The 17,022-nt window shown below is 43.6% G+C and overlaps 1 protein-coding gene and 1 long non-coding RNA gene across 2 annotated transcripts; one reads left to right on the forward strand and one right to left on the reverse strand.

The window, feature by feature from the left end:
* Positions 1–206: 206 nt before the first annotated feature.
* Positions 207–3,001, forward strand: LOC106583649 (uncharacterized). The gene is made up of 5 exons (XR_001323577.3): positions 207–355; positions 439–612; positions 1,386–1,501; positions 1,822–1,871; positions 2,070–3,001. It is a non-coding gene; the product is annotated as an uncharacterized LOC106583649 (long non-coding RNA).
* Positions 2,774–13,310, reverse strand: LOC106583646 (neuronal acetylcholine receptor subunit alpha-4). The gene is made up of 3 exons (XM_045705792.2): positions 13,223–13,310; positions 6,840–8,223; positions 2,774–6,407 (listed from the first exon to the last, which is right to left on the reverse strand). Exons 2-3 carry the CDS (start codon positions 8,076–8,078, stop codon positions 6,270–6,272), a joined length of 1,377 nt encoding a protein of 458 aa, XP_045561748.1. The 5' UTR covers positions 8,079–8,223; positions 13,223–13,310; the 3' UTR covers positions 2,774–6,269.
* Between the last annotated feature and the right edge of the window lie 3,712 nt (positions 13,311–17,022).

Here is a 17,022-nt window from a genome sequence, read left to right on the forward strand (position 1 = left end):
TTTGAAGTTAATTTTCAGCCTAAGAGCAAGCTCTAATGCATTCTGTTTTCGTTGATCATAATTAGCATTAAGATCATCTTAAGTACACTGGAAAAAAATGGACGAACAATGATCTTAATGCTAAAGATGATCTTTATGTTTTTGGGAAGTTCATCCCAGCCTGTTTCAATGGTATGTTCTCACATCTTTATAGACTTACTGGCTGTGGCATCACATGGGAGTCTTGTGAAATATTGGTCTCTCTTAACTTATCTCTTATTGAGTTGGACCTGAGTTACAACAGACTGAAGGATTATGGAGTGAAGCTGCTTGCTGCTGGATTGTTGAGCCTACACTGTAAACTGGAGAAACTGAGGTCAGTCATTACTTTGTGATTTTTTTCTCTTTATGGCTACTTGTTGCCTAGTGTGTTATAATATTATTATTTCTCTCATTTAGGCTGAATCGATGTTGTCTGACAGAAGACTGTTGTGAAGAGTTGGCCTCAGCTCTCAGCTCAACCTCCTCTCACCTGAGAGAGCTGGACCTGAGTCACAATGACCTGCAGGATTCAGGAGTGAAGTTGCTCTCTGCTGGACTAAGGCATCAAAACTGTAGACTAGAGATACTGAGGTCAGTATTTATGAACATACTGTACATTTCTATGGCCTGGATTCAGTCAGATCGAGCGTTAACCAGCGTTAGAGGTGTAACTGCGGTATGAGGTGACATATCGGTGAGCAGCTGCTCTTGTGTGTCACAAACCAGTCCCTTTCTTATTATTCCTACTGTGTTAGAAGTTCAAAATGGCGCTAGAAAGTGTAGGCTCTATCGATGTTAGAATTAATGACTCTCCAATGTCAAACCATTGATGTGAGGCTAATGCATGTTTTCATGTTCATTTGGATGGGGGGATTTATGCATATCAGTCTAATTTGAGTGTTTGAACTTGTAACGCGGCTGCATGGGATTTGTCGGATTATAGTCGGGTGTGGTTTCGTTGTATCCAATGGCAGTGTCTGTGATCAGGTAACGCAACGAGCTGCTTGTGAATTTGACAGCTCTAACGCAGTTCCACCTTTGACACCGCCAAAACAAAGCTATGCGGATGTCAATCTGATGGCATATAGCCCTAGATCATTAAACACCTTACTGTCTTTCTTGCTCTAACACTTGTCTTCCCTCACTTGCTCTGATTTCTCTGATAGATGTTTTATTGAAGAAAGTTTGTACTTACAATGACTGTGATATGTGGTTCTCTTACCTACCCTATTTGAATGCACTGGCTGGATACCATGTAGATATAAATGCTTTAACAATAGTGTATCTCTGAAAAGATAGGTTCATATTTCAGCTCTCACCAGCCTCAGTCAAGTTGTAAAACCCAGAATTGTTTTTCTCTGCAGGCTGTTATTCTGTAAAGTCACAGAGGAAGGCTGTGCTGTTCTGGCTTCAGCTCTGTGATCAAACCCCTCCCACCTGAGAGAGTTGGACCTGAGCTTCAATCACCCAGGAGACACAGGTGTGAAGCTGCTTTCTGCTAAACTGGATGAGGCCCATTGTAATCTCAAGTTAGTGCAGTAAATCTGTGCCAATCTTTTCATTTGCATGTTTTCGTATGCATATTTCTCTCCTATTTGAACCACAACATTGAATTCTGACCTTCAGTAATTCCAATGGCAACACTTTACTTGTTTCCTTGTCACTCACTCACTCACTCACTCACTCACTCACTCACTCACTCACTCACTCACTCACTCACTCACTCACTCACTCACTCACTCACTCACTCACTCACTCACTCACTCACTCACTCACTCACTCTCTGTTCCTCTGCCACAGTGTGGACCATACTGAAGAGATCTGGATAGAACCACAGCTGCTTAAGAAGTGTATGTATGTTTGTTTGTTTTAACATCTCATCTATTTTGGTCAATGTACTAAAATAACACATTTATTATTCCTGTAAATGTAGTGGAGGTAAGACACTTTAGTGATGAGATAGTTCAGATCCCACCCGTGACTTAAACACACGGACACGTTGGTTTGATCCAGCTTATTTCCCCTCTAACCTCTCTTTTCATCCACAGATGCCTGTGAGCCCACTCTAGACCTAAACACAGCAAGCAGACTCCTATCTCTGTCTCAAGGAAACTGACCACCCCGAGAGATTTGACTGTCCACAGGTGCTGTGTACAGATGGTCTGAGTGGGCGCCATTACTGGCGGGCAGAGGGGAGTGGGCACTTGACTGTCATAGGAGTGGCATATAAAGGAATCAGCAGAAAAGGAAATGGTCGTGTCTGTAAGCTTGGATCCAATGACAATTCCTGGTGTCTTGCTCTAAGTACCATGACTCTGCCGACTACAATAATGAAACCACTAAAATAACCTCCCCCCAAAACTATCTGAGCAAAACAAGAGAGTAGGAGTTTTTTTGGACCATCCTGCTAGAACTGTCTCCTTCTATGAGGTCTCCTCTGACACAATGACCCACCTTTACACTTTTCAGACCACATTCACTGAGCCGCTCTATCAAGCGTTTGGAATCCAGAGTACAAACTTCTCAGTGTCTTTTGGGGTTGCCAGTAATCCTGTAGAGGCTAAGAGGCCATCAGTGGAAGAATTTCAAGAATTGGGTGGTATTTCCTTAATTGGAGGATTTCTTCATAAAGATCTTTTCCATTACAGAAACTGAAGAAGCACAAATGTTTCACTATTGCTAATTTGACACAATGATTGTGGTAGATGTTTCAATCGTAAGATGACCCTGAAGAAATCACAACAGCATTCAAGAGAGGGAAAAATGTTTGCATTGTGAATTTGAATTTTAGTTTTCTTGCAAGTGCAAAAACAACACCACTACAGCACAGAGAAAGAGGATAAAAACATGAAAGTCAACATGTGAAAATGTGTCGATTACAACAAGATTTAAGAGTACGTTAAACCTTACAGCTTTAGGAAAATACCACCTACGGCACATAGTAGCTATTGTAGGGCACAGCTGGATTGAATAGGCATACGTTTCAGGTATAAATGACTTAATGCTAGAAGTAGAGGAATATTGTTGAGACCTAATTTCCAAGGGTATGTACAGTATTTACCTTCACCCACTGTTACCGGACGGAGCCACTATCCTCTGTTCTCTTCTGTTAAAGAATAAGGTTCCTTGTTTGGATATTAAAATATGTTCCATCTAGGCTACTTTAGCTGCGTTTACACAGGCAGCCCAATTCTGATATTTTTACCAATCAGATCACTGCCAATAATTGGACAAAAGATTAGAATTGGACTGCCTTTGTAAACTTAGCCTAAGGCTCTGTGTTTTAAACTAGCTTAAATATTGTTAGAAATTATGCTCTAATGATTTATTAAAGCTCTTTATAAACTATCATTTTGTACAACTTTATTTGCTTAGTATTCCTATTGTTTCCCCAGATATCCTGCATAGTATCAGGTAGAGATACAGGTAAATGCTGAAATAAAGGGAACACCAACGGCTTCAATGCACCTTGGCATAGATTCTACTGGAACTCTATTGGAGGGATGCAACACCATTCTTCCACAAGACATTCCATCATTTGATGTTTTTTTTTATTATATATTTTTTTTAGCCCTTTTTTCTCCCCAATTTCGTGGTAGTAGTTACAGTCTTGTCTCATCGCTGCAACTCCCGTACGGACTCGGGAGAGGCGAAGGTCGAGAACCATGCGTCCTCCGAAACCAACCAAGCCAAGCCGCACTGCTTCTTGACACAATGCACATCCAACCCGGAAACCAGCCACACCGGCCCGCCACAGGAGTCGCTAGTGCGCGATGAGACAAGGATATCCCTGCCGGCCAAACCCGCCCTAACCCGAACGACGCTGGGCCAATTGTGCGCCGCCCCATGGGCCTCCCATCTGCGACAGAGCCTGGGCTCTAACCCAGATTCTCTTCTGACACAGCTAGCACTGTGATGCAGTGCCTTAGACCACTGCGCCACCCGGGAGGCCCCTCATTTGATGTTTTGTTGATGGTGATGGAAAACGCTGTCTCAATCTCCCATAACTGTTCAATTGGGTTGAGATCTGGTGACTAAAAAAGCCATGGCATATGGTTTAAATAATTTTCATGCTCATCAAACCATTCAGTGACCACTCATGCCCTGTGGATGGGAGCATTGTCATTCTATGGGGGCATAGCCATGGTAGCCAAAATAATGGCCTGCCCAGCATTTTTATACATGACCCTAAGCATGATGGGATGTTAATTGCTTAATTAACTCAGGAACCATACCTGTATGGAAGCACCTGCTATCAATATACTTTGTATATCACATTTTCTCAATTATTTTCATTATTTTGGCAGTTACCACTCTGCTGGCTCCTGGAAAATAAAGCATCGCCAAAACATTTATGTGTCACTTTTTATCTACAAATGCACTTTCACAATGAATGAATGAATGAATGAATGAGAAGGTTTCCTGTCCACTGGTCACATCCTCCATAGCCCTGTTCACACTCAGGTCTGCACAACTGATATACACTGCTCAAAAAAATAAAGGGAAGACTTAAACAACACAATGTAACTCCAAGTCAATCACACTTCTGTGAAATCAAACTGTCCACTTAGGAAGCAACACTGATTGACAATAAATTTCACATGCTGTTGTGCAAATGGAATAGACAACAGGTGGAAATTATAGGCAATTAGCAAGACACCCCCAATAAAACAGTGGTTCTGCAGGTGGGGACCACAGACCACTTCTCAGTTCCTATGCTTCCTGGCTGATGTTTTGGTCACTTTTGAATGCTGGCGGTGCTTTCACTCTAGTGGTAGCATGAGACGGAGTCTACAACCCACACAAGTGGCTCAGGTAGTGCAGATCATCCAGGATGGCACATCAATGCGAGCTGTGGCAAGAAGGTTTGCTGTGTCTGTCAGCGTAGTGTCCAGAGCATGGAGGTGCTACCAGGAGACAGGCCAGTACATCAGGAGACGTGGAGGAGGCCATAGGAGGGCAACAACCCAGCAGCAAGACCGCTACCTCCGCCTTTGTGCAAGGAGGAGCAGGAGAAGCACTGCCAGAGCCCTGCAAAATGACCTCCAGCAAGCCACAAATGTGCATGTGTCTGCTCAAATGGTCAGAAACAGACTCCATGAGGGCCCGACGTCCACAGGTGGGGGTTGTGCTTACAGCCCAACACCGTGCAGGACGTTTGGCATTTGCCAGAGAACACCAAGATTGGCAAATTCGCCACTGGCGCCCTGTGCTCTTCACAGATGAAAGCAGGTTCACACTGAGCACGTGACAGACGTGACAGAGTCTGGAGACGCCGTGGAGAACGTTCTGCTGCCTGCAACATCCTCCAGCATGACCGGTTTGGCGGTGGGTCAGTCATGGTGTGGGGTGGCATTTCTTTGTGGGGCCGCACAGCCCTCCATGTGCTCGCCAGAGGTAGCCTGACTGCCATTAGGTACCGAGATGAGATCCTCAGACCCCTTGTGAGACCATATGCTGGTGCGGTTGGCCCTGGGTTCTTCCTAATGCAAGACAATGCTAGACCTCATGTGGCTGGAGTCTGTCAGCAGTTCCTGCAAGAGGAAGGCATTGATGCTATGGACTGGCCCGCCCGTTCCCCAGACCTGAATCCAATTGAGCACATCTGGGACATCATGTCTCGCTCCATCCACCAACGCCACGTTGCACCACAGACTGTCCAGGAGTTGGCGGATGCTTTAGTCCAGGTCTGGGAGGAGATCCCTCAGGAGACCATCCACCACCTCATCAGGAGCATGCCCAGGCATTGTAGGGAGGTCATACAGGCATGTGGAGGCCACACACACTACTGAGCCTCATTTTGACTTGTTTTAAGGACATTACATCAAAGTTGGATCAGCCTGTAGTGTGGTTTTCCACTTTAATTTTGAGTGTGACTCCAAATCCAGACCTCCATGGGTTGATAAATTGGATTTCCATTGATTATTTTTGTGTGACTTTGTTGTCAGCACATTCAACTATGTAAAGAAAAAAGTATTTAATAAGATTATTTCTTTCATTCAGATCTAGGATGTGTTGTTTAAGTTTTCCCTTTATTTTTTTGAGCAGTATACAATGTATTTGACACACACAATGGTTGTCATACAACTGATATTTTCTGCACACAAATGTTTACACAATCATTGTGCAGTGTCTCCACAATGCTTGTGTAATTCATGTTGTTCAGAAAAACATTGTGCCAAATGAGTTGTTCATCAGTTGTACAACTTGAGTGTGCATAGGGTCAATGGCTTCAGAAGTGTTTGGTGTCAGAAAGATAGGTCTATCATTCCAGCCAGCCAGGGAGGGACGAAGAGTCCGAGGGTCCCCAGGATACACACCATGATGAACAACCACAGAAAGATCCGGTCTAGGACCATAGCCACGTACTTCCACTCCTGCTTCACCTGAATAATGACAGAAATCAGTTTTTAGTTACTTCGTACACAAAATGAATCACTGTTGAAATATTGAAATTGATAGAATTTGTGTTCCTACGGTTCAGGTTGTTCACCATTGAAGTACAGAATACAGCATTGCGCTCTGAAATATATGGCATTGTGCGGCAAATGCCAAGTCCCTTATCCACTGGCATTCATAACTGTAAAGCCCGATTGAGTTTTGTGTCATGTATCTTTTTTGATATCTTTGAAATAATTATGGGTAGAAATAAACAATATGTATCTTCAGCATACAAATAGCTAAAACTGAGGGTGCCCTGACGCACCATATTCTCTATTTTCAGAGAGCAAATACTGTAGATAAACTGAAGGGGCCTGGGTCTGTGCTCATAGACCTGCCTCCTCAGTTTACATGTTAATGATGACACCCTTGCTTACAGAGAAGTCGATATCCTCCGAACGGAGGTGGTCTGCGATGTACTGCACACCTTCCATGGCCATCTTCATGGACGGGGATAAGACGAGGAGCCGCTGGTCCTTGGTCATTGCTTTGGCTTCCTTGGCCAGGCCTGAGTGATACTTGCAGACAGCTGAGCAGCTCTGCTTCCTCTCCTCCATCAGGGACGGGTGCTGAGAGAGAGGCCGCTGCATGCCGTTACGCATGGAGGAGACCTCCTCATGCAGGCAGCAGTACTGGATGCTGCGTGAGCGACAGCGGACGCTGGTCTGGGGCTGCTCCCTCTCACCCAGGCCGTACTGTAAGCTGAGGGAGCGCATCTTGGGCCTGGCCATGTGGTGCTTGTCCCTGGGCAGGAAGAGAGGGTGGAGGAACAGAGGAGAGCAGCCTGGCTGGGACGAGGTGGTCGGCTCCTCCGGGAGGATAGAGTACTGGCTGGGGGATCTGTCCAGGGGCTGCTGCTGTTGCTGGGGAAACTTGGGGGGCAGGGAACCCTCCATGGATCGGCCCATGGAGAGAGAAGGGGAGCGGGCCAGGATCTCTTGGACCTCCAGGGGGGAGGTGGGTGGGAAGCTGGCCTCCAGCTCAGCCTCCATCTCACCCCATAGCGTGGCCCTCTTTTGCATGGCCTCCGCCAGCCTCTTGCTGTTGTCCTTGACCACGGCAGGCCGCCGGATGAACAGGAAGCCGGGGACGACGTCCAGGAAGACGTGGCGCACCCAGCGGGGCATGGTGTCCGTGCGCGGCGAGCGGTGGTGCACGTTGAGCACGAATATGGTGATGCTGATGGAAAGGGTGACGAAGATCATGGTGAAGAGGAGGTACTCCCCGATGAGCGAGATGACCAGTGAGGTGGATGGGATGATCTCAGTAATAAGCAAGAGGAAGACGGTGAGAGACAGCAACACAGAGATACACAGGGTGATCTTCTCTCCACAGTCAGAGGGCAGATAGAACACCAGGACAGTCAGACAGGAGATCAGCAGACAGGGCACTATCAGATTAATGGTGTAGAACAGCGGTAGCCTCCGGATGATGAAGGAATAGGTGATGTCAGAGTAGACCTCGTGGCAGCACTCGTACTTCTTGATGTTGTAGTTGCCCACGGCATCCACCAGCACCCACTCGCCACTTTCCCAGTAGTCCATCTGGTCCACATTGCCCGCCATGCTGATTAGGTCGATCTTGGTGCGGTCGTAGGTCCACGAGCCAAACTTCATGGTGCAGTTCTGCTGGTCGAAAGGGAAGAAGGTGACGTCGATGCTGCAGGAGGACTTGTAGATGGCCGGGGGAACCCACTTGATGCGCCCGTCGTGGAACAGGTGGGCCTTGGTCAGGTGGGTCACGGAGAAATCACCATCTGCACTAGAGATAAGAAGGGATGATAGAGATAGATTGTATGTTAAGGAAAGGCCTGACAGATTAGACAATAAAGATCAATTACCCGTCCACTCTCATTGTTTTTTGGTCATCAATGGTAGAAAAGAGTGGCTGTGGCTATATATACAAACATAAAGTGTGTATTGCAGCATGTCCTAGTGAAGTCGAATTGCAGTGGGGTCGCCACATACATTTTTTAAAATTTTATTTAGATATACCAGGGGTACGACACTTAGACTCACAGTGGCGTGTATTCATGGATGCCAAGTGAAGCTAGGCTTCACCCAAAAATTGACATTGAAGTAAAGAAAAAAGATACATAATAATATATTTCGTAATATCTCAGTATCTTTCGTCTCTCTGTGTTTCATACATTTCCTTCAATTCACAAGAGGCTGAATATATCTCACAGGAGAAAGCATCCAAGCGAATCAAACAGCGCTCCTCTGTCTCTGTATGAGTAGCCCATCTATGTCTGGTCAAAAAGAGTATGACATTGTTGCCGCCAGTAGCATAGATTGCAAGGGAAGCCAACGAGCATTTGGCCTCCCTTGAATTTGTTTTGTTATAAAATAATAGCCAATCAGCGTTGAGCTAAACTGAGCGAGCTCAGGTGTGAATGGTCCTTCTATCTTTTAGTCACTGTAGTAGACTAAGCATAGGTGATTAGATGATGTTGAAATGGTGCTGGAATAGTGGAGGCAGGGCTTGATTTCTTTGCAAGTTGTGGTTATCTAATCCAAGATGGCATAGCAGTCAGACGTCATTTGTCCTCGTCTTGTCGTGTCCCGTGTATATATATATTTACATATTTTCTTCGCATATCTTTTTATATATTTTTTTCTTCTAAAAACTCAACTTCAAAACACTCTCCTGCAACCCGCCTCACCAATTAAAAAAAAAGTATTATTTACCTAAAATCTGAAATCCACAACAGAAGCTAGCCAGAAGTTAGCCAGAAGTTAGCCAGCCATTTCTACCGCAAGCTCTGGATATTTACACCTGGATCTTGCAGCTAGCTAGCTGCTATCCGAGTGACTATTGGCTAACGTCGGTCCCGGAGCTAACATCAATTATTCCGGAGCTAGCCAGCTGAGGAGTTCCATCAGCCACTCCTGGGCTACAATCACCTATCTGGACCTGTTTTACTGCTGATGCGGAGCCCCATCGGGCCTTCATGACTGGACTACTGACGTTATCTGCCCGAGGGAGTTATCCAACTGGCCCCTCCGTCGCGACGTAACCTGAACGCCCATCGGTGGCCAGCTAATCGTTAGCTGTCTTATCAGCTGCTATCTGAATAGGCCAATTATCTTGGGCCACTATAACTATAACTATTTTTGCTAATTGGATTTGCCAATTGGATTGGTCCCCTCTACCCTCTACCACAAGGAACCCCACTAATCTACCGACGGAAATGCACGAGGTGGCTAAAAACAGACCATCTTCTGCCAACTTGCTACCCATGGCCCGGCTAGCTGTCTGAATCGCCTTGACCGTAACCGACCTCACTACTCACTGGACCCTTTTGATCACTTGGCTAAGCATGCCTCTCCTTAATGTCAATATGCCTTGTCCATTGCTGTTCTGGTTAGTGTTTATTGGCTTATTTCACTGTAGAGCCTCTAGCCCTGCTCATTATACCTTATCCAACCTCTCAGTTCCACCACCCACACATGTGATGACATCACCTGGTTTCAATGATGTTTCTAGAGACAATATCTCTCTCATCATCACTAAATGCCTAGGTTTACCTCCACTGTATTCACATCCTACCATACCTTTGTCTGTACATTATACCTTGAAACTATTTTATCGCCCCCAGAAACCTGCTCCTTTTACAAACCCACTGGCTCCAGGTCATCTACAAGACCCTGCTAGGTAAAGTTCCCCCTTATCTCAGCTCGCTGGTCACCAGAGCAGCACCCACCTGTAGCACGCGCTCCAGCAGGTATATCTCTCTGGTCACCCCCAAAGCCAATTCCTCCTTCGGCTGCCTCTCCTTCCAGTTCTCTGCTGCAAATGACTGGAACGAACTACAAAAATCTCTAAAACTGGAAACACTTATCTCCCTCACTAGCTTTAAGCACCAGCTGTCAGAGCAGCTCACAGATTCCTGCACCTGTACATAGCCCATCTATAATTTAGCCCAAACAACTACCTCTTCCCCTACTGTATTTATTTATTTATTTCGCTCCTTTGCACCCAATTATTTCCATTTCTACTTTGCACTTTCTTCCACTGCAAATCTACAATTCCAGTGTTTTACTTGCTATATTGTATTTACTTCGCCACCATGGCCTTTTTTGCCTTTATCTCCCTTATCTTACCTCATTTGCTCACATTGTATATAGACTTATTTTTCTACTATATTATTGACTGTAGGTTTGTTTTACTCCATGTGTAACTCTGTGTTGTTGTATGTGTCAAACTGCTTTGCTTTATCTTGGCCAGGTCGCAATTGTAAATGAGAACTTGTTCTCAACTTGCCTACCGGGTTAAAGAAAGGTGAAATAAAATAAAAACTCTCCATGGTTCTAATCAATAGTTGTTTAGTAGTTTGAAAATGTCGGAATCATTAACTTACTTGAACATGCTGTTGTCATGTAACTGTTGTTTTGTGGACTTCACCAGACAGATGTTTCTCTCTGGTTTTGTGATGAAACAAAGGTGTGGTTGAATTTATTCTGCCACTGTGTCTTGTTATTGTCTCGGCCTTAGGTCTTACATCATGGTTGCAAGGCATATGAATTAACAGGTTATAGAGCAAACAACGCAATTATCACGACACAGGTTGTAATCTGGAATGTTTCTTGCATGGCTTCTCCAGGGCTTTTACCCATGCAACGCTACTGTTGACTGGCACCGTTGATTGGGCAGGATGATCTTAGAGTGGACTGGGTCAATCAGGTCACTTTAGGGATTATTCTATTTCAGAAATAATGATCTACTGTGGTATTGCCGTATTATGTTTCCATGACTATGTTGGTGTAATAGTAAAATCTATCTGTATCTGTCACATCCTGACCATAGTAAGATGTTATTTTCTATGGTAGAGTAGGTCAGGGTGTGACAGGGGGTGTTTTTCTATGTTTATATTTCTATGTTCATGTTCTAGTTTTGTATTTCTATGTTGGTTTTGTTTGGGATGATCTGCAATTAGAGGCAGCTGGTCCTCGTTGTCTGTAATTGGAGATCATACTTAAGTAGGGTATTTTTTCCACCTGGGTGTCATACGCGCCATAAAGGACAGACCAAGGCGCAGCGGGTATAGTGCTCATCTTCCTTTATTTAGATTAAAGTGAACACTTAAACCAAAACTAACAAACAACAAAACAACAGTTCTGTAAGGTACAAAGACTATAACGGAAAACAACCACCCACAAACCCAAAGGAAAAAACAGGCTGCCTAAGTATGGCTTCCAATCAGAGACAACGAAAGACACCTGCCTCTGATTGGACCCCTTTACTGGTCAGGGCGTGAAAATAATTGGGGGCTGCCTCTCTGTCTTGCCTTTAGGTGCATTTAGAGCCTCCTCTCGTCGCCGCTCTGCTCTTGCTGCCTCCACTTCTTCCCATGGATCCCTTCTGGATCTCCTCCCATGTCCAGGATCCCTTGCCGTCCAATATCTGCTCCCATGTCCATTCCTCCTGCTGCTCCTTCTTCCACTGCTTGGTCCTTCTTTGGTGGGTGGTTCTGTCATACGCGTCGTAAAGGACAGACCAAAGCACAGCGGGTATAGTGCTCATCTTCCTTTATTTAGATAAAAGTGAATACTTAAACCAAAACTAACAAACGACAAAACGACAGTTCCGTAAGGTACAAAGACTATAACGGAAAATAACCACCCACAAACCCAAAGGAAAAAACAGGCTGCCTAAGTATGGCTTCCAATCAGAGACAACGAAAGACACCTGCCTCTGATTGGAAACCATACTCGGCCACACATAGAAAATGAACATAGAAAAAGAAAACTAGAACATATCCCCTGGAAACAAACAAACCCCAAAACACACAGAAACAACACCCCCCTGCCACGCCCTGACCATACTACAATGACAAATGACCCCTTTACTTGTCAGGACGTGACACTGGGTTTGTGGGAGATTGTAATTTTGAGTAGTGTATGTTTCACCTCTGTGTCACGGTTTGTTGTTTTTTTGTCATTCAGTTTATTTATATATTGCGTAGTTTCACAGTATAAATAAAATGTGGAACGACACACGCTGCACTTTGGTCCGCTCATTCCTACGACAACCGTGACAGTAGCTATCATCTAAGATCATAAGAGTTGGTATAAGAAAATATGAACTTTGAACTGTAAAATGGTTTGGTCCATTTCCTGTGAACTTGTTGCATTGCCCATTTTACTTCCTCTTTCCTTCTGCTCCTGTGAGAGGTTTCCACTAGTTACCACAGTCACAAAGTCAATATCGTAATAAATCACGAAAACAAAAATGTGTTTTTTGGTCTTAATTAAAGTTAGGTTTAGGCGTAAGGTTAGCAGTGTGGTAAAGGTTATGGTTAAGGTAAAAAATCGGATTTGGGGGAAATAGGTGGGATTTATAACTTGGTGTGGTAACTAGTGATGACCTTGTGAAAAGGTAACGTAAACTCACTCACTTTTGTACATCGCCTTGGTCTGTACAATTTACCTTATTTTAGCGCCCCAAGAACGTAATACTTCCAGATCAACTGTAATGTCAATACCATTGTAAAGCACAATTTCTCCCCTTTCCAACAAAATTAATGACATGACCTCCAAGCTGCCCGTTTCTACATAATTCAAGAAGGCAATGAGCTCCGTCGGGTCTTTTTAAAAATGGCGGGTGGGGAAGCGAAACTAATGCGTGATAGTGAGAAGGAGAGGAGATGTGTGGGAAAACGGCTTTTTTTCACTCGATCTGTCCAACTTATCACCTTACCGCCTCTAAAATGTAAATAAAACACTATAAAGAGTTTATATAATGTGTCATTACATACCTATTTGAAGGTTTGTGTCGAATTTGAATCGAGTTTTTAGGGCGGTGCTAAAGTGATCTTCAGAAGTAAACAGCGGCTTTGAGAGTCATGATCGCTTACTGTGATGACGCAAAAAATGACTAAGTATCCCCCTTACCTCCGTCACTGTCCATTTCTTGTTTTTAAACGATGAGAGAAGTGCTACACCTGGTGGAGAGAGATTGTAAGAAATAAATAGTTGCTTTATGCGTGCTGCACTTTACGGCATGACACTTCACGATGTAACGGAGGGTCAGTTTTTTAAACTTTTCTCCAATACTATAGAGCCATTACCATGTCGATCAACGCTTGAATAGAAACGTAGTTCACACCCCAGATTTTGAAGTCAACACAGTCGCTACAGACCCATTAGTTTTCTTTGCAGCCTCGTTTGAATGTCGCGGTTGCACACATTTTTACGGAATGGGTGAGTTTACGTTATATGTTGTTTCTGCTCTGCTAATTCTGTAATTTAATCAGCTGATTCTGTCATTATATCTGCTAATTATATCATTAAAAGAGTGACAGTATCATTACATGTCCAGTAAAAGAAGTGAAATGTGTTGCCTGTAAACGTTATTCTTATATTTAGTCTGAATTTTGTTTGTTTCGAATTTTCTCTTTGTACGCAGTCATAACGGAATGTACACCGAGCACGAGCTGCTAGCTCTCTGTGTTGTTTTTAGCATTCTATGCTAGCTATATAGCCCAGCATGTTAGCATTGTGGCTATGCTGTTATTGCTTTTGGTCAAATGAAACGAGTATTCATATTCTCTATGGGCACTGAGTTATATTGTTTTAGGGGAGAGCCGGGGCAAAAGTAACACGCCCATTTTCTCAGATAACACACAAACTAGAATGACGTAGTGAAGTCAGCACGTTCCTAATCTGGTGGAGGACCTCCCTGAAAAAAAAACAGCCTAATCTGACCATGTTTCGCCGAGTTATAAACAAAACGTTTTGAGCGATGTAAGTAAAAAAACGGACCCGGAAGTGTTTTTGGTTGTAGAGTTGTGTTTAGTTGTTTAAGGTTCCAAACATATGTAATTTTCTTAACCAATTTAGTGACTAAATGATACCATAGGTTTCAAATATCATTCTAGCTAGTCTCTAGCCTCTCCTGTGTTGTCTTGGCTGTGTGCTTAGGGTCGTAGTCCTGTTGGAAAGTCACCCTTTACCCCAGTCTGAGGTCCTTAACGCTCTGGAGCAGGTTTTCATCAAGGATCTCTCAGTACTTTGCTCCATTCATCTTTGCCTCGATCCTGACTATTCTCCCAGTCCCTGCCGCTGAAAAACATTCCCACAGCATGATGCTGCCACCACCATGCTTCACGGTAGGGATGGTGCCAGGTTTTCTCCAGACATGGCGCTTGGAATTCAGGCCACTGAGTTCAATCTTGGTTTCATCAGACCAGAGAATCTTGTTTCTCATGGTCTGAGAGTCCTTTAGGTGCCTTTTGTCAAACTCCAAGCGAGATGTCATGTGCCTTTTACTGAGGAGTGGCTTCCATCTGTTGCAGAAATGGTTGTCCTTCTGTAAGGTTCTCCCATCTTCACAGAGGAACTCTAGAGCTCTGTCAGAGTGACAATCAGGTTATTGGTCACCACCCTGACCAAGGCCCTTCTCCCCCGATTGCTCAGTTTGGCACAGGTGGACTCCAATCAAGTTGTAGAAACATCTCAAGGATGATCAATGGAAACAGGATGCACCTGAGCTCAATTTTGAGTCTCATAGCAAAGGGTCAGAATACTTCTGTAAATAAGGTTTTCCTGTTTTTTATTTCAGTACATTTTCAAAAAAATAAATAAACCTGTTTTCGCTTTGTCATTATGGGGTATTGTGTGTAGATTTCTGAATCATTTGTTTTATTTAATCAATTTTAGATTAAGTCTGTAACGTAACAAAATGTCGAAAAAGTCAGGGGGCCTGAATACTTTCCAAAGGCACTGTATATAAGCTGTTTGACATAACATATGGTGTCTGTAGCTCTATTGATCTGCGTAATTGGGGGGGGGGGGGGGGGGGGGGGGGGGGAGTGTTACTTTCGTCCCGGTTCTCCCTTACGATTCATCAGGCGTGGATGCAGTTTAGACACATGAAACTAATGCCTGTTATTTCTATAAATAAAAACTAAAATCCATCCAGACAGAAGTCAATCCTGTACTCTACACACAACACAGAAGGAAACTATGAAACTATTTTTAAAGGTAAGGAATCATGTAAGTCATTTCCTAATATGGGTGAACATTTAAGACATGTTTCAAAGTATACACTTAGCATGCATACTTAGCATTAAAACGTTACATACTTGTTGTAAAGAACTATATCTGGTCTCCAGATTAGATGGGATGGGATATGCATGGAGGTGACATTCTCATATTCCTTAGGATTCCAGGAGAGCTTGTAGTCATTCCACTCCTGGAGGAAACAGACCAATAGAAACTCAGTGTGACCAAATAACACTACAAATACAATAGATCATTCAGACACAGAAACGTTGTGTCATTTTGATTGGACTCACTTGTTTCACCCAGACATTGGTGATCATCATTTGATTTTTCTCATCCTGATTTTGAGAAAAGACAAACAGTATAAAGATGGTTGATGATGGTATGCACCTACTCATTGTAGTATCTGCGTAGACAGGCTGGGATTCAGTGAACCCTGTCATAGCAATGTTTTCAAAGTGTGTTAGTCCTGACCATGCACTCAAACAGTACAGTCCAGAACCACTGGTAGATTTGATTTCATCTCAAGAAAAAGAGCTACTGTGTAAATGCAGATTTGACTGAATCGGACCATTAGAATTCTCCAAACACTCATTTGTAAATTAAAATCAACATTTTTGGCACTCAGGTGTACGCATGGCATTGAAGGTATTTAAGTTTTATTTCCTCCTCACCACATCAATGAGCTGGGCAATGGACAACCCAAAGTGCACATACACCACATCAGAGACATTGGCCACAGGGCGTGCCAGTTTGTTGTAATGGCTGAACAGTGTCCTCAGTAGCCTGTCCTCTGCCTGAGCCCGCACCCTGGGGTGGCTACACACTGGAGGAGGAGGTAGAGGAGGAGGAGGAAGAGGGGAAGGAAGGGGAGGAGGAAGTATGGGGGGGAGAAAGTGGAGGACATAATCATAGTTAACCTCAAATGTTCCCAAAGTATTACTGTTGTTTTCCACATTGGGCTATTTCCTATAAATATACCCATGTGCAGTACATGTACCTTTTAAACAGGACACTAAAATGCTGATTCCATGTATGAGGAACCCAAAGTGTGACCAATCATTTTTTTTGAAATACTTAACTACAGATACTGTTATCATCAAATAAAACAACATTATTATTTTACTGAATTTAGATTATTAAATGTACTCCAAACTTCAAAATGTCATTAGCAGTCCTTACGATGTTCACTATCCATTGTTCACAAAAGTAGATGCAGCTAACTATGTGGCAGCATCATTTCTTAAATTGTTATACAGTAAATCACCTGTATACCAAACACAAGACTGAAAGTTGAATGCACATTAATTAAAACTTTAAGTACTTTGTACAATATATTTGTGTGCATCACAATTATCATAAGGATATCAACAACACATTAGTTTAAAAGGGACTGACCTTGAAAGGGAAGAAGAGACATTAAAATTCCTACAAGAGGATAACACTTGACCGAAGACATTTTCTTGACTATGTGAAATTCTTCTTCTACCCAGATTTGAAAAGTCTTTCATCAGCTTGCGTCCACTGTTGCCATAAAACATTTACATGTTCA

The sequence above is a fragment of the Salmo salar genome, chromosome 22 (assembly GCF_965601325.2).
Source record: "Salmo salar chromosome 22, fSalSal1, whole genome shotgun sequence".
NCBI classification, from domain to species: domain Eukaryota; kingdom Metazoa; phylum Chordata; class Actinopteri; order Salmoniformes; family Salmonidae; genus Salmo; species Salmo salar.